A 27,115-nucleotide genomic window follows, 5' to 3' on the forward strand; every position below is an offset into this window, starting at 1 on the left:
GGGTGACCGTTAGATCCAGAATCTGCACCTGTGTTCTGGGCCAGGCTGCTCCCTTGAACCTACTCCAGGAAAGAGTTGGACTTGCCAGGTGAGGTTTGCAGATCCCCCTCCTGCAATGAGGTCATGATGACTTTGCTGTCTTTCAGTGTTTACCTAAAATATATGGAGAGGGTCAGGGTTGATGAGAAGTATTTTCAAGAGTCTCCTATGTTTCAGTTTCTTTCCTTCACTCCTTCCCTCCCAAGTCATGCATTTCTTTATTTGTTATTACTTTAATGCGGAACTTTACATATAATAAACCACACATCTTCAGAATGAACACTCTGATAAATACTGACGTAGGCATCAGCATTATCAGGAGAGCACAAATCAATTCTTCTCATTATTTTCAGTAGTTTCTGGGTTTCCTCCTTCCTGTCCCTTCTTATCTTCCATCCTGTCCCAACATAACCATTGATCTTCCCTTGTTACTTCAGATTACTTTTCATTTTCTAGAATTTATAAAAGTGGGATCATATTATATGTATTTTTATTGTTATGGCTTATTTTACACAGCACAAATAGCTGTGAATACTATCATGTTTTGGTGGTATCAAGAATCCTTGGTTTTAATAACAGGTGGCATTTAAAGAAGGATCATAGCATGATTGGCTTATTTATTAAGCTGATGTGTGATAATGGAATTGTTGCCAGTTTCTGGGTGTTACAATAAAACTGATAAGCGTCTTGGAGATGTAGAGAGATGAGAAGCTGAGAAAATGCTTCTTATTTAATGTTCTTAAAACAACCTCAAAATGGAACAAGTTGCACATTATCAAAATCTCACCAATAAATCAGATAACTATAGAACTAAGACAGCAATAAATTTAAATCTTGGAGAGGGACAAATGCTCACAGCATAACAAAGAATAAGAAAATTAGTCCAGACATAGGCTGCTGAATGGAATGAAAACTACTACAAGATTAAAATAGAAATGGATGTCTTGAGGTCGAGTGTGGTTAAGGTGTAATAGTGCCCCAATGTCTCCTAACTAACTACCTCACCAGTGTCAGCGTGGTCCTGCTAAAGTGTGAATCAGATGGTGTTACCACTCTATTCACACAGGTGTGTCTTCGTACCTGGGACAGCCCAGGATTCCTGCCTGTGCTCTTAGGTCCTCCTGTATCATGGGGAGGAGGACCTTGGCTCTGGACTTGGATCGGCACTGTGTCATAGCATCTCCACTTACAGTGTGATCTTTGTCTCCTCAACCAGTCCAACTGTGCCACACATTTCCCATGTATGAGATGGTGAAATAGGATCGCACGCAGAAATGAATAATAATGTTCCAGGTGTTGACTGACGCACAAAACCCTGTCACAATCCTTTACAGTTTACACTCAAAGCAGCTCTATATTTTGTTCACCGTCTCTGCTTTGGGAGGGCCTGGAGGAGAAGCCCACCCTACCCCATGCAGGGTCACTGTGAGAGGCTCACGTTCAGCTGCAGGATCTGCTCCTGTGATGCACACTCACGTGTAAGGGAGGGTGACCCTGACTGTAGGCTGGGGGCTCAGCCAGGTCTGAGGACTGGGCCTTGTGTCCACCTCGTGTGGACATTGATTGGGCTCTGACTTCCTTTCAGCAAGAGGACTGGGACAGCTGAGTGGTCCCTGCATCAGAGCCCTTCCTCAGGGCAGTCACTTACACACCTAGACAGAGCTTAATATAAGATGCCAGAAGTCACGCTCCTAATATTTACCTAACTGACTTGAAACTTATAACTCCATCATAGACTGCCTATGAATTATTGTGGTCTCTCCATTTACAATTGAGAAAAAATGGAAGAAACAAATATGTTCTTCCATGAATTAGTAGATAAACAATGTGTGATGTATCCATGCTGTGGAATTGTATTCAGCAATTGAAATATTAAACTATTATACCATGAAAGGACATGAGGGAATCCTCAATGCATATTGCTAATTAAAAAGTCGACCTGAAAACGTTCAATTTCACCTATTTTCCATTTGGGAAAAGGCAAGTCTATATATAAAGCAAGCAGAGGAGCATTTAGCAGGAATTTGGGAGAAGGTCTTTGATAAGTGGAACACGGACAATATTTAAGGATAGTGCAATTCATCTCTATGAAATTGCAGTGGTGGAAACATTGCACTATGAACTTGTCAAAATATATAAAGTAATAGCAGAAAGAGTGAACCTTATTGAATATAAATATAAATTTCATTTATAAGTCAGAGACTCAAGGATGGAACGATGCACACTGTATAGATGATACCTAATATCATAGTGAATCTATGAATTAACATGTCTGAAGAAGGTGGGAAAATAGGTTTTGACCTACGTGACTTTGGAAATGAGTGGAGTCTGAAGGCTAAGTTCTAAGACACTGCACGTAAGCACTAGAGCCTGTCGGATAACGGTATTTACATCAGGAGTCAGGCTAAGAATTGTGTTACTACTGTGCCTGTGGAATTGAACGGTTAGTAGCTGGATGGCATCGGTGGAGCCAGGCTTCTCACTGTTGGATGGAAAGTAACAGAGAAGCAAGGGGGAAAGGCTGGATTTACCCATGTGATGTTGCACTAGGATCGGAGATGTAAGAATGCTCTCACATTTACCTTAACACAGGTCCAAAGGTGAGATACACAGATAGTTGCAGACGTGTGTGTGTATACATGGGGTAGTGCACACAGATATATTTCCAAGGTCTGTCAGCTTATAGGATCTAGAGGCAATGCCCCCAGTAGACAGGACACCAGCATTAGTATCCTAATACCCACTCTTCTGGTTGCTAATACTATTCTCCAGAAAAGTATCTACAACTAATGTGCGGCATGGCTAATTCTAGGGCCGGAGAATAGAATACACATGATTATCCTGCAGATTCTTGTAGCCCCAGAAAGTAAGGAAGTGTCCACACAAATGGATGGGGACTCGTTAAGAGGATACAGGAGACAATCTGAAAGAGCTCCCCATGGCTGACAAGTGGTAAGAATTACAGGAGCAAAGAAAATGACTTAGTTTATAACCTTCACACGAAGTATGAAACAAATATCTTGATTCACACTTATATAGCGATTGAACAAATATATCTAATGCAGAAGGTAGGATAAATCTCCCTTAAGGAATAACTTCAGGTAACTCATCATGGTCATCCTCCCTTCAAGAAGGTGGACTTAACCCTCCATCCCTGAATGTGGCCTGGCGTAGGGACGTGGCAGAAACTATGGGTGTCCTTGAGTTTCATGGTGAATTTTTACGTATAATATCCCAAACATCATTCATAAAATAAATTTGTAATTTTTCTGTATCCATTAAAAATTCTGTCCTGAAAACAACAACAGCAACAGCAGCAATAACTTCAATGATAAGGGAATTAAAGCACAGACTTGGAGAATGTGCTTTCTAATATCATATTTATAAAGGACTTGTATCATGAATATACAGCAAATTCACAGCTCAACCACAGCAACTAAAAATGAAAATAATGAACACTGTGCCAGTGATCTGAAGATACTTCCACAAAGAAGAGATAAAAGGTTTTAACAGAATTCTTCATTAAGGATACATAAAATAACACGATGATGAGATACTGCTACTCACTTATTACAACAGTTAAAGCAGAAAATAATAAGGAATTCAAATATTGTGGATGATGTAGAGCGAAAGGCCCCTCATCCGCTTGTGGAAGGAATGCCAATGGCAGCCAATTGGAATATATTCGTCGATTTCTTAGAGAGAAAAGCAGACACTCACCATGGGATTGAGGAGTGAGCTTGAAAAGTATTTACAAAAATTCTTTGAATATTTATGTAGATACAAATAACTTCATACGGGTGCTTGTATCATCTTTACACATTTGAGCCTTTACCACTCCCTAAAAATGGGCTATGTAGTCAGTTTTTATGGTTATTTTCCATATGATTAGGATACACCTGTTTCTGTTGTTCCCTTTTATCTATCTCTCTATTTTATCTAATTATCTATTATCAATTTCCACGCTAGATAACAAGGTACAGGCAACACAGCACACATGTTACAGCCCAACCTGTGTCCCGACATTTCAAAATGTCTTCTGGGGAGAGAATGACTCCAGTGCTATATGGACACCAATTTCTAAATATAAACATGACTCCTACTATTCAAGTGAAAGGCATTGCATCAAACAGGACTGGGGAGATTTTCAGGATGAGAGGAATTGGAAATCCATCTGATGGTGGAAAGCAGATGTAAAGTTCAACAGTAAAAATTATTTATGTCATTAAACGATTAAAAGCTTGACAACTAATAACAGAAAGTAGTGACCTAATATTCAAATAAAGGTCTCATGAAGAAATATTTCTGTGTGGCTTGTCCAAAGATAGATCGGGAAAGACAGACGAGCTGACTGCATGAAAAAAGTCTCAAGTTTATAGACAAGAAAGTTCCTTGGAATCATTGTGGATGAGGCTTCCAGGGGCGGTAAAGATCCAGTGGAGAAACCACAGCTTCTGAGAGAAAACCCCTCCATGCCATCCTCTGCACCTGCTCTGAAATTGGTCCTCTTTTCTCCTGATGACCCTGTGCGCCCCCTGGTGGTTGGAGCGGCTCTTGCAGGGAGGGTCGTGTCTGGAATCATCCTGACTTCTCACTGAGCCTCCTGGGACAGAAACACAGGGCTGTGTCCTAGGGCATCATGGAGCTGAGCTGCAGGGAAAACTGAATTTGTGAGGTTTGTCTGGAGGTGGAGAGTCATATTTGGAGAGACAGGTCGTAGGCTGTGCTATTCCCAGAACCAAAGCACCCCAGCCACCCCAGCCCTTTCCCTGGGGGCTGAGGGATCCAGTCCCAGCAGTCAGCACTGTTTGTGATGGAGAATCCAGAGACTGAGCAGGTGAGGGAGAGTGTCTTCAATAGTCCTGGGCCTAACATCTGCACCAGCACCTGGCACAGGACACCTGGGGAAGGAGAAACCATGAGACACCCACTTCGCAGATGTCTCCCCATAATTCCACCTTCCTCAGACCCAGGAGATGCTCAAGCTCAGAGATGCCAGCAAGAGGAAGAATGACCAGAAGGTCTTCAAGTTCATTTTGATTAATGCTTTGACTTTCAGAGAGTTATGTCAGTGAAGATGAGAACCCTGACTCTGAGTAGCACAGGTGCTGTGTTTTCCCCTTGAGCCTGGGTGCGATGTGCAGGTGGGAAGCATGTTTCCATATAAAGATGGTCATGGCTGGTCCTTGTCTAGGGCTCTGGAGGAGGGTGCTGGCTGAGATCCAGGGTGGACACAGCTTCATGTCACCTCTGAAGAATGGGTGATGTTTCTTTTCCAATATGATACTTACATTTCCATATATGTCTATCTGTGTCTATATTATAGGTGTATTAGTTGGCTAGTGTGGCCATTACAGAATAACAGACTGGGTGGATTAAACAACAGAAATGTATTCCTCTCAGGCCTGGAGGCTAGAAGTCTAAGGTAACGGTGTCAGCAGGTTTGGGTCCTTCTCAGCCATTTCTCCTTTGCTTGCAGATGGATCTCTTCTCACTGAATCCTCAGATGGTCTTTTCTCTGTGTGTCTGTGTGCATCCCTGGTTTACTTGTATGTTCATTATTACTCTTCTTAAGTGTGGCAAAGACCCTTGACCACCCCTTAGCCAACAGGCTCCTTGTAATGCTCTTCTCAGCTAGTCTTGACCTGTGGGCTTCTGTGTTTATATTTGCATGGCCAGGTTTTGTCAAGACCCCTGTTAAGTGAGAATAATGAAAATCTCCCACCCTTGAACTCTGATCGCCCGCAGGATTTGATGAAATTCATCAAACCTCCTATCACACACACGGTATCGGATCACCCTGATCTCCCTTCAGCAAGAATCCTTGTGAGTCTAAGTAACCAGAATGTCCTTAGCCTGTATTTCTTCTGTTAATTATTTCCAGTCCACTCCACCCCACCCTTTTCTTGGCCATAAGCCCCCACTTGCCCTGCTGTATTTGGAATTCAGCCAAGCTTCCAAGGCTGCATTCCATATGCAGCAGCGAGTTTTGTCTTTTGGTTTTGGATGAGATTTATATTGGAAACATGAGTATCGTTTTCACCACCCATGGCCATATAACTCATGCCTGAATGAAGCTGATCTCTCATGTATATTTTCCCTAAGACCACTCACAGCCATTTGTGCGTAGGGACACTAGACTGTTCTTCAGCCCTATGCCTGTGACTACCTTAAACAATCGCCAAGAATCCCAGAAATGTGAAAAGCATGGCACTAATTTGACCCCAGAAAGTGCTCAATTACATGACGGGAGTTGTAACAAGAAAAGAGAGCATCACCTTGACTGACCTCAGCAGGGAATGTGTGTGTGTGTGTGTGTGTATGTGTGTGTTGTGTGATTCAAACAACTGGCTACATTGTTAATGTCTGTGAATGAGCAGAAAATGACAGTGTTTATTTTGGGGTGCTCATAACAGCTAGAAGTAGGTGAATTTGCAGATATGGAATCTGTGAATAGTGAGGATCATTGCATGTGCAGTATTGGAGCACTCTGGCATCAGAGTCTATAACACGGCCTGCTGCAGAATTCAAAATGTTTGTGCCGGTTGCTGAATGCAGGAGGGTGTGTCTCTTCCTTCCACATGTACAAAAACAAAGCAACAATTAATACTGTTTAAAAATCTCATGTGCATTCTCAGGATATTTACAAATTTCACGAACTTCAGGCTCAAAGTGAACATGATGGTGAGCCGCAGGTTTGGTTTGAGCTCCGTTGAGAAGAAGATAAATAAAGAAATGAAAAACAACCTTCATTCTTGAGTATCATATGTGTGTGTGCATATGAATAAGTATATATACACAACTATAATAAAAATAAAAATTAAGCAAATAGGTACATGCACACAAAACTTTCTAGACACAACATAATCCACAACAATGAAACATTAGGATACAGAACAGGGTCTCTGGTGGAGCTCCTGGGCAGGAAGAGGAAAGCAGAGGTTCTAACAAGAATTCCCTCCCAGCCCCTCTCTGCACCTGCTGCAGGCCTCAGCCCTGTACTTGTTGGGTCCTGAGCGCCCCCTGGTGGTTACGGGCCTCCGTGCAGGGAGGTTTTTGTCTGGCCTCACACAGACTTCCCCTCACTGTGTCTTTCGCACAGTAATACACGGCGGTGTCTTCAGTTGTCAGGCTGCTCAGTGATAAATAGACTTGGCTCTTGGAGGTGTCCCTGGTGGTGCTGAGCCGGGAGTTAAGAGTTGGGTTATAATATGCACTTCCACTATTATCCATCACACCAACATACTCCAGCCCCTTTCCTGGAGCCTGTCGGACCCAGCCTACACCATAACTGGTTAATGAGAATCCGGAGACAGTGCAGGTGAGGGAGAGGGTCTGGGAGGGCTTCACCAGGCTGGGTCCCGACTCCTGCAGCTGCCCCTGGGTCAGGACACCTGTGGACAGAGAGAACCACGGTGACTCATGGGCTCAGATGCAGCTTCCCTCTGTGTTCATGGCTGAATCCCTGAGACACTCACCTCTGGGAGCTGACACCAGAAAGAGGAAGAACCACAGTGGATTCATCTTCTTGCAGATGAGATTCATCAAGCCCAGAAAATGTCTTCAAGCATGAGGAGAAACCCGTATTTAAGTGAACAGGTACTTTGTTTTTACCTTGTGGTCTAAGGGGATATTTGCATATAGGAGGGACCTTTTTATAAAAAGCATCAAATAGTGAAGGGAGGTCCCTGTATTTGGGGCTCCTCCTGTGAGCAGGGTGCTGACTGTGCCCTCAGAGAACTCAGCCCCCACCTGGGGTCCCCATCCTGATGCCTGGGGGACCCTTTGTCCAGGAATGAAATGTTGCTGAAGGGCTAGTCAGGAAATCAGCTGTGCTCAAGGATTAATGGCAGATTTGGGGAATAGACTTTAATCGCACGGATGTATACATTTCACATAAATACCTATGAAACTTTCAGGGCACTCAAGTTGTCAGACACAGACTCTTGTTTTTTCCTTTCTGCATTACCTCATGTTTATTTCCTGGATACGCAAGTATTTGAGACAAACCATACATGTAATAATCACATTGAATTCAGACAAAGTTAGGTAAAATTTAATGTTTATCATAATTCACAACGGACTTCGTGTTTCCCTTAACTTGGGTGAACATTTCTTGACCTGAAGCAGTTTAAATATTATGAAGCGTTGCTCTGAAGATGGATTTATTCATAGCAACTAAACACACGGTGTATTTTGTGGACAAGGTAGTCATTCTTGCTGAGATGGTCATGGTTCCTAGCACTGCTGACTTGGCCAGTAGCCTGCCCTGCCTTTTTCCTGTGCACAACTGAGTGTCTGCAGGAACACCGTGAGCTTCAGGGCTCCTTCCCTGAGGGTGGACATTGAGGAATCCCCAAGGCTACCAAGGACTAAGAACAGACAGCCACGGGGAGCTCCTCAGTACTCCAACATGCTGGGCAGGTGACCTGGTCACAGTGCGCAGACTCACTCCTTCTAGAAGTGTTCCTATGTAACTCTGTCACTGCCAGTGACATTGGAGCTCAGGGAACAGAGTTTCCACTGCACTAGGGTAGAGAACATGCATGATTCTTGGAAGTAAACCTTCACAGTGAATGGCTTGCAGAATATGAGGGCGTCATAGTCAGAGTAAAGCCCCCACCTCAGGAAGCAGGTTCCCTTGAAAAGTCCACGTGAGAGCAGCTTTCCCGAGTCCCTGGGTCAGTGAGTCCTGGAACTGTGCCTGAGGTCATGTAAGTAAGCGGTGCTGGAGAGCAGAGCACAGCTCCATCCCATCTCACTGTGGGCACTGAGGATGTGGCCTCACCCCCTGCATTTCAGTCTGCAAGGATGTAAATCGGGGATCACGATGGTGATGGTCTGTCTGAAATTTATAGTGGGGTTGCCAGGGGTGTTGAATGTTGTCATCAGTGCTGTTATCTCTCCTGGGAACCAGAAAGACCAATGTGAGGCCCCATCTCTGACGGACACCCTTGTACATGTAGCACTGGCTCCACTCCTGCCCTGAGAGGTCACACCTGTCAGCTCTCCCTCAGCCCAGTGATTTCACCTGTATACTGACTGATGTCGAGGCTGCTGTCTATGAGAAGATATTTACTCCATTCTATTTCATGAACAGAGTACTATACTTCTTCTCGCTTTTCCAATAACATTTGCAGAATAAGTTAAATACTAAAGAATCTGCCTGCTTGAATGTCATTAATAGGAGAGCCAACCAAAGTAATAAGGGCCAGAATCACAGGACAAGTCTGGACCCTGTTGTCAGGACCTGAAAATTGAGCCGATACACTGTGGGATAGGGGAGCGGAAGGGATGGCATCTAAAACCTAGAACAAGGTGAGCCCATTATTTACCAGGTGGAAGAAGGGGCTGCATTTGTATAGATGCCCCAGCATCTGCCCTGCCCTTCTTGAGCTGGTGGATTACAGGAGATCCATCCAAATTCATGTTAACATAGAAGGATATATAATAGGTGTCTTTATGTTTCAGTGGTTCGAGATGTGCTGTTAGGGTCTATTTAACCCTAGGAAAAATGTATTACGTCACCAGGACTAAGAAGATGTTATTTTTCCTTTGTGGAGATAATTGGAGGCCATTATGCCTGGAGACCAGCTCATATTATAATGCTGGAAGGAATATCCATTAGAGATGATCAATGGGTGATGGTAAAAAGAAGTGGTGAGATTTAAGTCATATTGCTTCGCAGGTTACCAGGGATGGTCATAGCAAGAGGGCCTGATAATTGTGATCAGAGGGAGAAGGACTGACGCTGGTGGGCTTCATGGTGACCACGTGGACAGGTCCTTCTGATGGTCTCTGTGTTTTCCCTTATAAAATCTTGAGAGTATAAGCTCAGAATGAGGTGTGGACTTCAGGAACATTGAGACCAGATGGTGTAGGTCATTTTGTATCTTTGTTGGAATCACTGAGCAAAGAAGAAGCAGGAACTATACTTGGAAATCAGCAGTGCCCTCGTGTGATATTAGATTTGTTGCCTTAGATGTTACTGAATGTAGAGAGATTCGCTGTCCTCACATTTCATCTTCTAGGTCCACTTGGAATCCAGTTTCAAATGTGAGGGATGTAGGTGAAACATTTATTATGAAACAACGTGGTATCTAAATTTTAAGCATTATAAGTCAAAATTATTGAACTGTGTTACTGAAATTGTAATTGTCAAACTCTTCTCTGGAGCAACATAAATTAAAATTAATAATAGTAATTCAAGGTATTAATTTTGTTTTCAACCATTGCTAAATCCATTGATTCATTCAAGTAACAATCATTCATAAACTCAGATCCATCACGGGTAAAATGTATTGTTAGAAAACGGTCATTCTAGCTGATGAAATATCAATCTCTCCTCAAGGATCTGTGTCTCTGTGGACACGCGGCACAGTTCTCATCAGCAAGACAGGAAGGAGGGTATGTTGGTACATTTCTATTTTTCCAGACTAGCATCTCTGAAGAAGTCCGCCCTCTGTTTACCCATTCCATCCTCGTAGTATCTGAAAGAGGCCTTTGAGTGTACTGTGACATGTTCCCACATAAAGTTCCCATGGCTTAGGAAGTGAACGGTTAACTCCACTTTTCTTCGTAATAGAAACACAACAAGTAATAATTGAGAAGCATAAAAAATACATTTAAAATTTACCCAAAGGCAAGCTACAGATTGGCAGGAAATATTTGCAAAAGACATACCTAGTATATCTGTTACCTAATATGTACCAAGAAGTCTTAAATTCAACAATAGAAAGAAACAAAAGTATTAAAAAATGGGCTAAAGTCCTTAACAGACACCTGACCAGAAAGACAGAGTTTGCAAATAAGGCTATGGGAGAACATTTATCACAGGGAAATGCCAATCAGAACAAGGACATATCCCTGAAAACTTACAAGAGTGCATCAAGTCAGGACTCTGAGAACCTTAAACACTGGGAGGATGTGGAGCGGCAGGGGGTCCATTCACTGCTGGTGGGGACGCAAAATGGGATGCACCCTGGGAGCTATTCTGGTGGCTTCTTGCAAAACTAAACATACTCTTAACTATGTTGCAGCAATAGTGCTCTTTTGTATGTTCCTGAAAGACAATAAGCCTTTAGTCCAGAGAAAACCCTGCACATGATGCTTACTTAGATTTATTCATATTTGCCAAAATTTGGAAAGGACCAAGATGTCCTTTCCTAGGGAATGACTAATAAACTGTGTACATCCAGACAATGGACACTGAAATGTCACAGCGATTTGGAAGATATATTGAAGGGTGAGATGGAAATGCAACGAAGAGATGCCAGAAGAACACAACTGGCAAGGTGATATCAGGAATGTGAAAGTGGCCCGTGAGGACTGAGGTTCCTAAGAGGTTGTACAGAACGAGGCTGAAGAGAAGACAACTTGGATTTGTCAGGAGGGAAATCTCCTCCTCTGCCCCTCTTGAGTTCCTGAGGCTGGACTGATAATAAAACTAACAAAGACAGATTAACAGGAGAAAAGAAAACAATTGTAACCATAGGCATGGACGTGCCTTAGAAGTGGACCCAGAAGTGACCAAAGCAGGCAGCTTTTATATTTTTAGGCCAAGATCCAATATTTGTGAGGAATTGGTAGAAGGAGGAAATATATGCTTTTGGTGTGCAACTAGTGAAGAACCTAAGCAGAGTTTGGGCCGGCATAGTCATTAAAGAAGGAACAAGGTTTGTTCATAGAGACTTCCAGGCCTGAATTCCCCGTCCCTGGTGATAAGAGTGTCCCTGTGTAATGGAAAGCAGGGTCCGGCTGCTCGGTGCTGAAAAGCCAATAAAGAGGAAAATTTGGTAGAAAGGAAAGTTTGCTCTATTTTGGCTGCCTGCAACCGGGGGTGGGGGACAGACTTCTCTCCAAAGGCCACCCCCCACTGAGAATCTGTGGGAAAGGGCTTTTATAGGTGGAAGGAGGGGGCTACCGGCAGAAACAGCAGAGTCAACTCTGACAGTCGTCTTGAAATTGGTCATGTGGGGGTCTGATCAGCCTCATGTTGACTGATTTAAGTAGAGTTAATCTTCAGTTCCAGGGTCACTTCGTTCCCATTTCTCTGAGGCTAGTTCTTAGAATTGTGGCAGCTTATGTCATGGCTACAGTCTGGTCATCATGCAGTTAACTTCTTCCTCCTGGTGAGAGTTTCAGTATCTACAAGACAGCTCACGGGACATGGACAAGCAAATTATCTACAGCCGTTGAGGAGGAAGTAAAGGTTCTTGATTTGCTTAATGACTAAAGTATTATTATTTCGTTTTGTTGGACAGTTTTCGTTTGTTTCTAGATTTTCTCAGTTTTCTGATTAAACTTACTCTTAGGGTAAATTTTTGCACAGAAAAACGGCAGGCAGAGGGCATGTGGTAAAGGACCATTTCACTTCTACCTCTAGGTACAGGGAGAGCACCTTTCACATGGGAGGTTTATTTCTTGCTTCAGGGTGACAGGGAGGAAGGTCAGAATGTCACTCTGCTTTGGCTTTGTCTTGAATCACTTTGAGGCATATTTTGGGGTGGGCTACCCTGAGGCCCAACACTCAGGGCCTCTTTTATTATTTTGTTTCTACATATGCACACCAAGCATGTGATGTAGGTGTCGGTTTACTTGAATCTTACAGAAGTGAAGCTAAACTGCAGTCTGGAATTGGCAGCTGATGTGCTGCGGAGCACACATCAGGACACAGTGAGATCTCCTGTCGAGGCCTGGGCTTCTCCACCCTGGACCTGGCCGCCCCTGCAAAGGTTCCTGGACAGAGGTGGGCCTGCCTGTCAGGCTGCAGGTCTCTTCGTGGAACGAGAACATGTGTGATTTTCCTGCATTTAGTGTTCACCTAAGATGCTGTGGTGAAAAAAGGTGAATGGATTTGTTTTAAGCAGCTTCTGAAAATTCATGTTATTGTCCACCTGACTATAAACTTTCCCTACCGACTACATATGTGTCTATTGGTAATAGCTTTGACGATGAATATTTGACATAAAATAAACTGCACAGTAGAAGAGGATGCAGGTATTATCTAAGCGTATAGGGATTCTATTGGACCTGGAAGAAAGGAGCACATGTAGAAACACGTCTACCCACGTCCCCTCTAACTGGCATCATCTCCAGTAACCCAGTGAGGATCTGGTGCTGCTCAGCTCATTTATATTTCTCATGCAAGAGGTTAGCAGGTAAGTCAAGAGGCACCATCCTGGCAGGGACAGCTGGTCTACCAGTAGGGCAGGGCTGAGATATCATAATGAGGGAGGAAGAATATGTTCAACTCTTTATACATCCGCTGGGATAGTTTTGAAACGGGTCAATTTAGACAAGATTTGGACAAGTGAAAAGCTGAATATCTAAATTTGAGTCCATGCCTTTCGTATATGACATTTCCCCCCCCCCCCCCATTTCGAAAAGTCTTTCTAATTCAGAGACTGAATGTGTACGTAAAGAACCATGGACGAGTACCCAGAGGTTCCCCAGGGAAAACTGCTATATGGAGAGGAAACCCCAGACCCTGACAGGAAAGCAGCCCTTAACTACCATCTGCACCTGCTCCTGGGGCCTAAACACACAGTTGTATGTCTTGATTGCCCCCTGCATCCCCGCTCCTGTCTCCCTGCAAGGAGGTTTGTGTCTGGGTTCACACTGACTTCCCCTCTCTGTGTATCTTTCACACCGTAATACACAGCCGTGTCCTCAGATCTCAGACGGTTCATTTGCAGATACAGCGTGTTCTTGGAGTTGTCTCTGGAGATGGTGAATCGGCCCTTCACAGAGTCTGCATAGTATGTGCTACCACCACTGCTACTAATAACTGAGACCCTGTCCAGCCCCTTCCCTGGAGCCTGGCGGACTGAACTCATTTAATAGCTACTGAAGGTGAACCCAGACACTGCACGAGAGAGTCTCAGAGACCCCCCTGGCTGCAGCAAGCCTCCCCCAGACTCCACCAGCTGCACCCCACACTGGACACCTGCAAACACAGTGACATCGTGGTCAGGAGACTGTCACACATCCACTGATTCCCTCACTCATATCCACTCACATCCTCAGTATCTCTTGCTCTCCATAAATTGCCTTGTAAAATAGCAACAAGGACAACCCAGCTCAGCCCAAACTCCATGGTGAGTGTTCTGTCCTGAACCCCGAATAGGAGCACCTGGGAATCCCGGGCTGGAGCTGCTCTCCCAGAGCTGCAGGGCCAGGGCTGGGGCTGCTTTATATCAGCAGAGGAAGGACCCTATTTGCATGACCTTCTAGTATATAAGAGGCCATGTCATTGAATGTCCTCAGAAAGGGGAGGGTCTCAGAGCAGATGTGAGAGTCTCGGATTTTGTGGTGTTGATAGCATTTGGGAAATATACCTTTCATTACGTGATTCTTCCAGAGTAATCACTAGGACCCAAACTAACCATTAACCAGCAATAGTGTAGCCTGGGTCCGACAGCCTCTAGGAAAGGGGCTGGAGATGGTTGGTGTGATGGGTTATGATGGAAGCGCATATTATAACCCAACTCTTAAGTCCCGGCTCAGCATCACCAGGGACACCTCCAAGAACCAAGTCTATTTATCACTGAGCAGCCTGACAACTGAAGACACCGCCGTGTATTACTGTGCGAAAGACACAGTGAGGGGAAGTCACTGTGAGGTCAGATAAAAACCTCCCTGCATGGAGGCCCATAAGTACCAGGGGGCGCTCAGGACCCAACAAGTACAGGGCTGAGGCCTGCAGCAGGTGCAGAGAGGGGCTGGGAGGCAATTCTTGTTAGAACCTCTGCTTTCCTCTTCCTGCCCAGGAGCTCCACCAGGGACCCTGTTCTGTATCCTAATGTTCCATTGTTGTGGATTATGTTGTGTCTAGAAAATTTTGTGTGCATGTACCTATTTGCTTAATTTTTATTTTTATTATAGTTGTGTATATATACTTATTCATATGCACACACACATATGATACTCAAGAATGAAGGTTGTTTTTCATTTCTTTATTTATCTTCTTCTCAACGGAGCTCAAACCAAACCTGCGGCTCACCATCATGTTCATTTTGAGCCTGAAGTTCGTGAAATTTGTAAATATCCTGAGAATGCACATGAGATTTTTAAACAGTATTAATTGTTGCTTTGTTTTTGTACATGTGGAAGGAAGAGACACACCCTCCTGCATTCAGCAACCGGCACAAACATTTTGAATTCTGCAGCAGGCAGTGTTATAGACTCTGATGCCAGAGTGCTCCAATACTGTACATGCAATGATCCTCACTATTCACAGATTCCATATCTGCAAATTCACCTACTTCTAGCTCTTATGCGCACCCCAAAATAAACACTGTTATTTTCTGCTCATTCACGGACAGTAACAATGTGGCCCGTTGCTTGAATCACCCAACACACACATACACACACACACACACACACCCATACACACACACACACACACACACACACACACACACATTCCCTGCTGAGGTCAGTCAAAGTGATGCTCTCTTTTCTTGTTTCAACTCCCGACATGTTATTGAGCACTTTCTGGGGTCAAATTAGTGCCATGCTTTTCACATTTCTGGGATTCTTGGCGATTGTTTAAGGTAGTCACAGGCATAGGGCTGAAGAACAGTCTAGTGTCCCTACGCACAAATGGCTGTGAGTGGACTTAGGGAAAATACACATGAGAGATCAGCTTCATTCAGGCATGAGTTATATGGCCATGGGTGGTGAAAATGATACTCATGTTTCCAATATAAATCTCATCCAAACCAAAAGACAAAACTCGCTGCTGCATATGGGATGCAGCCTTGGAAGCTTGGCTTAATTCCAAATACAGCATGGCAAGTGGGGGCTTATGGCCAAGAAGAGGGTGGGGTGGAGTGGACTAGAAATTATTAAGAGAAGAAATACAGCCTAAGGGGATTCTGGTTACATAGACTCACAAGGATTCTTGCTAAAGAGAGACCAGGGTGATCAAATACCGTGTGTGCGGTAGGAGGTTTGATGGATTTGATCAAATACTGAGGGTGATCAGAGTTCAAGGGTAGGAGATTTTCATTATTCTCACTTAACAGGGGTCTTGACAAAACCTGGCCATGCAAATATAAACACAGAAGCCCACAGGTCAAGACTAGCTGAGAAGAGCATTACAAGGAGCCTGTTGGCTAAGGGGTGGTCAAGGGTCTTTGCCACACTTAAGAAGAGTAATAATGAACATACAAGTAAACCAGGGATGCACACAGACACACAGAGAAAAGACCATCTGAGGATTCAGTGAGAAGAGATCCATCTGCAAGCAAAGGAGAAACGGCTGAGAAGGACCCAAACCTGCTGACACCGTTACCTTAGACTTCTAGCCTCCAGGCCTGAGAGGAATACATTTCTGTTGTTTAATCCACCCAGTCTGTTATTCTGTAATGGCCACACTAGCCAACTAATACACCTATAATATAGACACAGATAGACATATATGGAAATGTAAGTATCATATTGGAAAAGAAACATCACCCATTCTTCAGAGGTGACATGAAGCTGTGTCCACCCTGGATCTCAGCCAGCACCCTCCTCCAGAGCCCTAGACAAGGACCAGCCATGACCATCTTTATATGGAAACATGCTTCCCACCTGCACATCACACCCAGGCTCAAGGGGAAAACACAGCACCTGTGCTACTCAGAGTCAGGGTTCTCATCTTCACTGACATAACTCTCTGAAAGTCAAAGCATTAATCAAAATGAACATGAAGACCTTCTGGTCATTCTTCCTCTTGCTGGCATCTCTGAGCTGTGAGCATCTCCTGGGTCTGAGGAAGGTGGAATTATGGGGAGACATCTGCGAAGTGGGTGTCTCATGGTTTCTCCTTCCCCCGGTGTCCTGTCACAGGTGCTGGTGCAGGAATCGGGCCCAGGACTATTGAACACCCCCTCCCTCACCTGCTCAGTCTCTGGATTCTCCATCACAAACAGTGCTGACTGCTGGGACTGGATCCCTCAGCCCCCAGGGAAAGGGCTGGGGTGACTGCGGTGCTTTGGTTCTGGGAATAGCACAGCATACAACCTGTCTCTCCAAACATGACTCTCCACCTCCAGAAAAACCTCACATATTCAGTTTTCCCTGCAGCTCAGCTCCATGATGCCCTAGGACACAGCCCTGTGTTACTGTCCCAGGAGGCTCAGTGAGAAGTCAGGGTGAGTCCAGACACAACCCTCCCTGCAGGGGCCGCTCCAACCACCAGGGGGCGCTCGGGGTCATCAGCACACAAGAGGACCAATTTCAGGGCAGGTGCAGAGGATGGCATGGAGGGGTTTTCTCTCAGAAGCTGTGGTTTCTCCGCTGGATCATTGCCGCCCCTGGAAGCCTCATCCACAGTGATTCCAGGGAACTTTCTTGTCTCTAAACTTGAGACTTTTTTCATGCAGTCAGGCTTGTCTGTCTTTCTCCATCTATCTTTGGATGAGCCGCACAGAATTATCTCTTCATGCGACCTTTATTTGAAGATTAGGTCACTACTTTCTGTTATTAGTTGTCAAGTTTTTAATCATTTAATGACATAAATAATTTTTGCTGTTGAACTTTACATCTGCTTTCCACCCTCAGATGGATTTCCAATTCCTCTCATCCTGAAAATCTCCCCAGTCCTGTTTGATGCAATGCCTTTCACTTGAATAGTAGGATTCATGTTTATATTCAGAAATTGATTTCCATATAGCACTGGAGTCATTCCCTCCCCAGAAGACATTTTGAAATGTCGGGACACAGGTTGGGCTGTAACATGTGGGCTGTGTTGCCTGTACCTTGTTATCTAGTGTTGAGATTGATAATAGATAATTAGGTAAAAGGGAACAGAAACAGGTATATGCTAATCATATGGAAAATAACCATAAAAACTGACTACATAACCCATTTTTAGTGCGTGGTAAAGGCTCAAATGTGTAAAGGTGATACAAGCACCCGTATGAAGTTATTTGTATCTACATAAATATTCAAAGAATTTTTGTAAATACTTTTCAAGCTCACTCCTCAATCCCATGGTGAGTGTCTGCTTTTCTCTCTAAGAAATCGACGAATATATTCCAATTGGCTGCCATTGGCATTCCTTGCAGCAAGCGGAGGAAGGGCCTTTCACTCTACATCATCCCCAATATTTGAATTTCTTATTATTTTGTGCTTTAACTGTTGTAATAAGTGAGCAGCAGTATCTCATCATCGTGTTATTTTATGTATCCTTAATGAAGAATGCTCTTAAAACCTTTTATCTCTTCTTTGTGGAAGTATCTTCAGATCACTGGCACAGTGTTCATTATTTTCATTTTTTGTTGCTGGTTTATTTATTAAGCTGTTTTGTTGCATATGTCATTTTATATATGCACACACATCCTGTGATGTAGCTGTCATTTTTACCCTCATATTAGAGGTGTAAACTACACCCAGAGGTATAGAGGGTTTGTGGAGTGTCCAAGGATAAACATGGGGTGACCGTTAGATCCAGCATCTGCCCCTCTGCTCTGGGCCAGGCTGCTCCCTTGAACCTATTCCAGGACAGAGTTGGACTTGCCGGGTGAGGTTTGCAGATCCCCCTCCTGTAATGGGATCATTATGACTTTGCTCTCTTCTAGTGTTTACCTAAAATACATGGAGAGAATCAGGGTTCATGAGAAGTATTTTCAAGAGTCTCTTATGTTTCTGTATCTTTCCTTCAGTCCTTTCCTTCCAAGTCATGCATTTCTTTGTTTGTAATTACTTTAATGAGGTGATCGACATATAATAAAGCGCACAAACTCAGAATGAGCACTCTGATAAATACTGACGTAGGCATCAGCATTATCAGGAGAGAACAGATCAATTCCTCTCATTATTTTCAGTAGTTTCCGGGTTTCCTCCTTCCTGTCCCTTCTTACCTTCCATCCTGTCCCCACATAACCATTGATCTTCCCTTGTTACTTCCGATTATTTTTCATTTTCTAGAATTTATAAAAGTGGGATCATATTATATGTGTTTTTATTGTTATGGCTTATTTTCCTCAGCACAAATAGTTGTGAATACTATCATGTTTTTGTGTGTATCAAGAATCCTTGGCTTTAATAACAGGTGGAATTTAAAGAATGATCATAGCATGATTGGTTTATTTATTAAGCTGATGCGTGATATAGGAATTGTTTCCAGTTTCTGGGTGTTACAATAAAGCTGATACTCGTCTTGGAGATGCAGAGAGATGAGAAGCTGAGAAAATGCTTCGTATTAAAGGTTCTTAAAACAACCTCAAAATGGGACAAGTGGCACATTATCAAAATCTCACCAATATAACAGATAATTATAGAACTAAAAGACAGCAACAAATTTAAATCTTGGCGAGAGACAAATGCTCACAGAATAAAAAAGAATAAGAATATTAATCCTGACATAGGCTGCTGAATGGAATAAAAACTACTACCAGATTAAACTAGAAATAGATGCCTTGAGGTCGAGTGTGGTTAAGGTGTAACAGTGCCCCAATGTCTCCTAACTGACTACCTCACCAGCGTCAGCGTGGTCCTGCTAAAGTGTGAATCAGATGGTGTTACCACTCTATTCACACAGGTGTGTCTTCCTACCTGGGACAGCCCAGGATTCCCGCCTGAGCTCTTAGGTCCTCCTGTATCATGGGGAGGAAGACCTTGGCTCTGGACTTGGATCTGCACTGTGTCATAGCATCTCCACTTGCAGTGTGATCTTTGTCCCCTCATCCAGTCCAACTGTGCCACATATTTACCACATATGAAATGGTGAAATAGGATCTCACGCAGAAATGAATAATAATGTTCCAGATGTTGACTGATGCACAAAACCCTGCCACAAACCTTGACAGTTTCCACAGACAGCAGCTCTTTATTTTGTACACCGTGTCTGCTTTGGGAGGGCCTGGAGGAGAAGCCCACCCTGCCCCATGCAGGGTCACTGTGAGAGGCACAAGTTCAGCTGCAGGATCTGCTCCTCTGATGCACACTCACGTGTAAGGGAGGGTGACCCTGACTGTAGGCTGGGTGCTCAGCCAGGTCTGAGGGCTGGGCTTTGTGTCCACCTCGTGTGGACATTGCTTGGGCTCTGACTTCCTTTCAGCAAGAGGACTGGGACAGCTGAGTGGTCCCTGCATCAGAGCCCTTCCTCAGGGCAGTCACTTACACACCAAGACAGAGCTTAATATAAGATCCCAGAAGTCATGCTCGTAACATTGACCTAATTGACTTGAAACTTATATCTCCATCATAGACTGCCCATGAATTATTGTAGTATATTCATTTAGTATTGAGATAAAGTGGAAGCAACAAACAAGTTCTTCCATAAATTAGTAGATAAACAATGCGTGATGTATCCATGCTGTGGAATTGTATTCAGCAATTGAAATATTAAACTATTATACCATGAAAGGACATGAGGGAATCCTCAATGCATATTGCTAATTAAAAAATCGACCTGAAAACATTCAATGTCACCTATTTGGCATTTGGGAAAAGGCAAGTCTGTATATAAAGCAAGCAGATGAGCATTTCGCAGGAATTTGGGAGAAGGTCTTTGATAAGTGAAACATGGACAATATTTAAGGATCGTGAAATTCTTTTCTATGAAATTGCAGTGGTGGAAACATTGCACTATGAACTTATCAAAATATATAAAGTAATAGCAGAAAGAGTGAACCTTATTGAATATAAATATAAGTTTCATTTATAAGTCAGAGACGCAAGGATGGAACGATGCACACTGTATAGATGATATCTAATATTATAGTGAATCTATGAATTAACATGTCTGAAGAAGGTGGGAAAATGGGGTTTAACCTAAGTGACTTTGGAAATGAGTGGAGTCTGAAGGCTAAGTTCTAAGCCACTGCACATAAGCACTAGAGCCTGGTGGATAATGGTATTTCCATCAGGAGTCAGGCTAAGAATTGTGATACTACTGTACCTGTGGAACTGAACAATTCGTAGCTGGGTGGCATCGGTGGAGCCAGTCTTCTCACTGTTGGATGGAAAGTAACAGACAAGCAAGGGGGGAAAGGCTGGATTTACCCATGTGATGTTGCACTAGGATCGGAGATGTAAGAATGCTCTCACATTTACCTTAACACAGGTCTGAAGGTGAGATACAGAGGTAGTTGCAGACGTGTGTGGGTATACGTGGGGTAGTGCACACAGATATATTTCCAAGGTCTGTTGCTTATAGGGTCTCGATTCAATGCCCCCAGTAGACAGGACACCAGCATTAGTATCCTAATACCCACTCTTCTGGTTGCTAATACTATTCTCCAGAAAAGGATCCACAACTCATCGGAGGCATGGCTAATTCTGGGGCTGGAGAAGAGAATACCTATGATTATACTGCAGATTCTTGTAGCCCTGGAAAGTAAGGAAGTGTTCACACAAATGAACGGGGGCCCTTCAAGGGGATACAGGAGACAATCTGAAAGAGCTCCCCATGGCTGACAAGTGGTAACAATTACAGGAGCATAGAAGATGCCTTAGTATATAACCTTCACCCAAAGTATGAAACAAATAACTTGATTCATACTTATATAAAGAGATTGAATAAATATATCTAATGCAGAAGGTAGGATAAATCTCCCTTAAGGAATAACTTCAGGTAACTCATCATGGTCATCCTCCCTTCAAGAAGGTGGACTTAACCCTCCATCCATGAATGTGGCCTGGCGTAAGGAAGTGACAGAAATTATGGGTATCCTTGAGTTTCATGATGAATTTTTAGGTATAATATCCCAAAAATCATTCACAAAATAAATTTGTAATTTTTCTGTATCCATTAAAAATTGTGTCCTGAAAACAACAAGAGAAACAGCAACAATAACTTCACTGATAAGGGAATTAAAGCACAGACTTGGAGAATGTGCTTTCTTATATCATATTTATAAAGGACTTGTATCATGAATATACAGCAAATTCACAGCTCAACAACAGCAACAAAAAATGAAAATAATGAACACTGTGCCAGTGATATGAAGATACTTCCACAAAGAAGAGATAAAAGGTTTTAACAAGATTCTTCATTAGGGATACATAAAATAACACGATGTTGAGATACTGCTGCTCACTTATTACAACAGTTAAAGCACAAAATAATAAGAAATTCAAATATTGGGGATGCTGTAAGCGAAAGGCCCCTCATCCGCTTGCTGGAAGGAATGCCAATGGCAGCCAATTGGAATATATTCGTCGATTTCTTAGAGAGAAAAGCAGACACTCACCATGGGATTGAGAAGTGAGCTTGAAAACTATTTACAAAAATTGTTTGAAAATTTATGTTGATACGAATAACTTCATACGGGTGCTTGTATCATCTTTACACATTTGAGCCTTTACCACGCACTAAAAATGGGTTATGTAGTCAGTTTTTATGGTTATTTTCCATATGATTAGCATATACCTGTTTCTGTTCCCTTTTATCTGTCTCTGTAGTTTATCTAATTATCTGTTATCAATCTCCACACTAGATAACAAGGTACAGGCAACACAGCCCACATGTTACAGCCCAACCTGTATCCCGACATTTCAAAATGTCTTCTGGGGAGAGAATGACTGCAGTGCTATATGGACATCCATTTCTGAATATAAACATGACTCATATTATTCAAGTGAAAGGCATTGCATCAAACAGGACTGGGGAGATTTTCAGGATGAGAGGAATTGGAAATCCATCTGATGGTGGAAAGCAGATATAAAGTTCAACAGCAAAAATTAGTTATGTCATTAAACGATTAAAAACTTGACAACTAATAACAGAAAGTAGTGACCTAATCTTCAAATAAAGGCCTCATGAAGAAGTAATTCTGTGCGGCTCATCCAAAGATAGATGGAGAAAGACAGACAAGCCTGACTCCATGAAAAAAGTCTCAAGTTTAGATAGAGACAAGAAAATTCCCTGGAATTATTGTGGATGAGGCTTCCAGGGGCGGCAATGATCCAGGGGAAAAACCACAGCTTCTGAGAGAAAACCCCTCCATGCCATCCGCTGCACCTGCCCTGAAATTGGTCCTCTTGTGTGCTGATGGCCCTGAGCGCCCCCTGGTGGTTGGAGCGGCCCCTGCAGGGAGGGTCGTGTCTGGACTCACCCTGACTTCTCACTGAGCCTCCTGGGACAGTAACACAGGGCTGTGTCCTAGGGCATCACGGAGCTGAGCTGCAGGGAAAACTGAATTTGTGAGGTTTCTCTGGAGGTTGAGAGTCATTTTTGGAGAGACAGGTTGTATGCTGTGCTATTCCCAGAACCAAAGCACCGCAGTCACCCCAGCCCTTTCCCTGGGGGCTGAGGGATCCAGTCCCAGCAGTCAGCACTGTTTGTGATGGAGAATCCAGAGACTGAGCAGGTGAGGGAGAGGATCTTCGATAGTCCTGGGCCCGATTCCTGCACCAGCACCTGGGACAGGACACCTGGGAAAGGAGAAACCATGAGACACCCACTTCGCAGATGTCACCCATAATTCCACCTTCCTCAGACCCAGGAGGTGCTCACAGCTGAGAGATGCCAGGAAGAGGAGGAATTACCAGAAGGTTTTCATGTTCATTTTGATTAATGCTTTGACTTTCAGAGAGTTATGTCAGTGAAGATGAGAACCCTGACTCTGAGTAGCACAGGTGCTGTGTTTTCCCCTTGAGCCTGGGTGTGATGTGCAGGTAGGAAGCATGTTTCCATATAAAGATGGTCATGGCTGGTCCTTGTCTAGGGCTCTGGAGGAGGGTGCTGGCTGAGATCCAGGGTGGACAGAGCTTCATGTCACCTCTGAAGAATGGGTGATGTTTCTTTTCCAATATGATACCTACATTTCCATATATGTCTATCTGTGTCTATATTATAGGTGTATTAGTTGGCTAGTGTGGCCATTACAGAATAACAGACTGGGTGGATTAAACAACAGAAATGTATTCCTCTCAGGCCTGGAGGCTAGGGGTCTAAGGTCACAATGTCAGCAGGGTTGTGTCCTTCTCAGGCCTTTCTCGTTTGTTTGCAGATGGACCTCTTCTCACTGAATCCTCAGATGGTCTTTTCTCTGTGTGTCCATGTGCATCCCTGGTTTACTTGTATGTCCATTATTACACTTCTTAAGTGTGGCAAAGACCCCTGACCACCCCTTATCCAACAGGCTCCTTGTAATGCTCTTCTCAACTAGTCTTGACCTGTGGGCTTCTGTGTTTATACTTGCATGGTGAGGTTTTGGCAAGACCCCTGCTAAGTGAGAATACTGAGTATCTCCCACCCTTGAATTCTGATCACCCTCAGTATTTGATCAAATCCATCAAACCTCCTACCGCACACACGGTATTTGATCACCCTGGTCTCTCTTTAGCAAGAATCCTTGTGAGTCTATGTAACCAGAATCCCCTTAGGCTGTATTTCTTCTCTTAATAATTTCTAGTCCACTCCACCCCACCCTCTTCTTGGCCATAAGCCCCCACTTGCCATGCTGTATTTGGAATTAAGCCAAGCTTCCAAGGCTGCATCCCATATGCAGCAGCGAGTTTTGTCTTTTGGTTTGGATGAGATTTATATTGGAAACATGAGTATCATTTTCACCACCCATGGCCATATAACTCATGCCTGAATGAAGCTGATCTCTCATGTATATTTTCCCTATGTCCACTCACAGCCATTTGTACGTAGGGACACTAGACTGTTCTTCAGCCCTAGGCCTGTGACTACCTTAAACAATCGCCAAGAATCCCAGAAATGTGAAAAGCATGGCAGTAATTTGACCCCAGAAAGTGCTCAGTTATATGACGGGAGTTGAAACAAGAAAAGGGAGCATCACCTTGACTGATCTCAGCTGGGAATGTGTGTGTGTGTGTGTGTGTGTGTATGGGTGTGTTGGGTGATTCAAGCAACGGGCCACATTGTTAATGTCCGTGAATGAGCACAAAATGACAGTGTTTATTTTGGGGTGCTCATAACAGCTAGAAGTAGGTGAATTTGCAGATATGGAATCTGTGAATAGTGAGGATCATTGCATGTGCAGTATTGGAGCACTCTGGCATCAGAGTCTATAACACTGCCTGCTGCAGAATTCAAAATGTTTGTGCAGGTTGCCTGAAAGCAGGACGGTATGTCTCTTCCTTCCACATGTACAAAAACAAAGCAACAATTAATACTGTTTAAAAATCTCATGTGCATTCTCAGGATATTTACAAGTTTCACGAACTTCAGGCTCAAATTGAACCTTATGGTTAGCCGCAGGGTTGTTCTGAGTTCCTTTGAGAAAAAGATAAATAAAGAAATGAAAAACAACCTTAATTCTTGAGTATTATATGTGTGTGTGCATGTGGCTATATATATACACAACTATAATAAAAATAAATAGTAAGCAAATATGTACATGCACACAAAATTTTCTAGACACAACATAATCCACAACAATGAAACATTAGGATACAGAACAGGGTCTCTGGTGGAGCTCCTGGGCAGGAAGAGGAAAGCAGAGGTTCTAACAAGAATTGCCTCCCAGCCCCTCTCTGCACCTGCTGCAGGCCTCAGCCCTGTACTTCTTAGGGTCCTGCGCGCCCCCTGGTGGTTACGGGCCTCCGTGCAGGGAGGTTTTTGTCTGGCCTCACACTGACTTCCCCTCACTGTGTCTTTCGCACAGTAATACACGGCGGTGTCTTCAGTTGTCAGGCTGCTCAGTGATAAATAGACTTGGCTCTTGGAGGTGTCCCTGGTGATGCTGAGCCGGGACTTAAGAGTTGGGTTATAGACTGTGATTCCACTATAATCCATCACACCAACCATCTCCAGCCCCTTTCCTGGAGGCTGTCTGACCCAGGATACACCAGAGCTGGTTAATGAGAATCCGGAGACAGTGCAGGTGAGGGAGAGGGTCTGGGAGGGCTTCACCAGGCAGGGTCCCGACTCTTGCAGCTGCACCTGTGACAGGACGCCTGTGGACAGAGAGAACCACGTTGACTCATGGGCTCAGATGCAGCTTCCCCATGGGTTCATGGCTGAATCCCTGAGACACTCACCTCTGGGAGCTGACACCAGAAAGAGGAAGAACCACAGTGGATTCATCTTCTTGCAGATGAGATTCATCAAGCCCAGAAAATCTCTTCAAGCATGAGGAGAAACCCGTATTTAAGTGAACTGGTACTTTGTTTTTACCTTGTGGTCTAAGGGGATATTTGCATATAGGAGGGACCTTTTTATAAAAAGCATCAAGTAGTGAAGGGATGTCCCTGTATCTGGGGATCCCCCCGTGAGCAGGGTGCTGGCTGTGCCCTCAGAGAACTCAGCCCCCACCTGGGGTCCCCATCCTGATGCCTGGGTGACCCTTTGTCCAGGAATGAAATGAGGCTGAAGGGCTAGTCAGGAAATCAGCTGTGCTCAAAGATTAATGGCAGATTTGGGGAATAGACTTTAATCCCATGGATGTATATATTTCACATAAATACGCATGAAACATTCAGGGTCTTCCAAGTTGTCAGACTCAGACTCTTGTTTTTTCCTTTCTGCATTACCTCATGTATATTTCCTGGATATGGAAGTATTTGAGACAACCACACATGTAATAATCACATTGAATTCAGACAGAGTTAGGTAAAATTTAATGTTTACCATAATTCACAAAGGACTTCGTGTTTCCCTTAACTTGGGTGAACATTTCTTCACTTGAAACAGTTTAAATATGATCAAGAGTTGCTCTGGAGGTGGATTTATTCATAACAACTAAACACACAGTGTATTTGTGGACAAGGTAGTCATTCTTGCTGAGGTGATCATGGTTCTCAGCACTGCTGACTTGGCCAGTAGCCTGTCCTGCCTTTTTCCTGTGCACAAGTGAGTGTCTGCAGAAATACCATGAGCTTCAGGGCTCCTTCCCTGAGGGTGGACATTGAGGAATCCCCATGGCTACCAAGGACTAAGAACAGACCGCTACGGGAGGCTCCTCGGACTCCAATATGCTGGGCAGGTGACCTGGTCACAGTGCACAGACTCACTCCCTCTAGAAGTGTTCATTTCTAACTCTGTCACTGCCAGTGACATTGGAGCTCAGGCAACACAGTTCCCACTGTACTCGGTGAGAGAACACGCATGATTCTTGGAAGTAAACCTTCACAGTGAATGGCTTGCAGTGTATGAGGGCGTCAT

General features: G+C 43.8%; 2 gene segments (V, D, J or C); both read right to left on the minus strand.

The window, feature by feature from the left end:
• Positions 1-7,029: 7,029 nt before the first annotated feature.
• LOC103003240 (immunoglobulin heavy variable 4-38-2-like) lies at positions 7,030-7,598 on the minus strand. The segment is given in 2 exon segments: positions 7,030-7,433; positions 7,518-7,598. Coding segments are annotated over 2 exon segments (471 nt in total).
• A 15,665-nt stretch (positions 7,599-23,263) lies between these two features.
• On the minus strand, positions 23,264-26,062 carry LOC130707580 (immunoglobulin heavy variable 4-39-like). The segment is given in 3 exon segments: positions 23,264-23,412; positions 25,591-25,908; positions 25,993-26,062. Coding segments are annotated over 3 exon segments (534 nt in total).
• Positions 26,063-27,115: the final 1,053 nt, after the last annotated feature.

The sequence above is a fragment of the Balaenoptera acutorostrata genome, chromosome 3, assembly GCF_949987535.1.
Source record: "Balaenoptera acutorostrata chromosome 3, mBalAcu1.1, whole genome shotgun sequence".
NCBI classification, from domain to species: Eukaryota; Metazoa; Chordata; class Mammalia; order Artiodactyla; family Balaenopteridae; genus Balaenoptera; species Balaenoptera acutorostrata.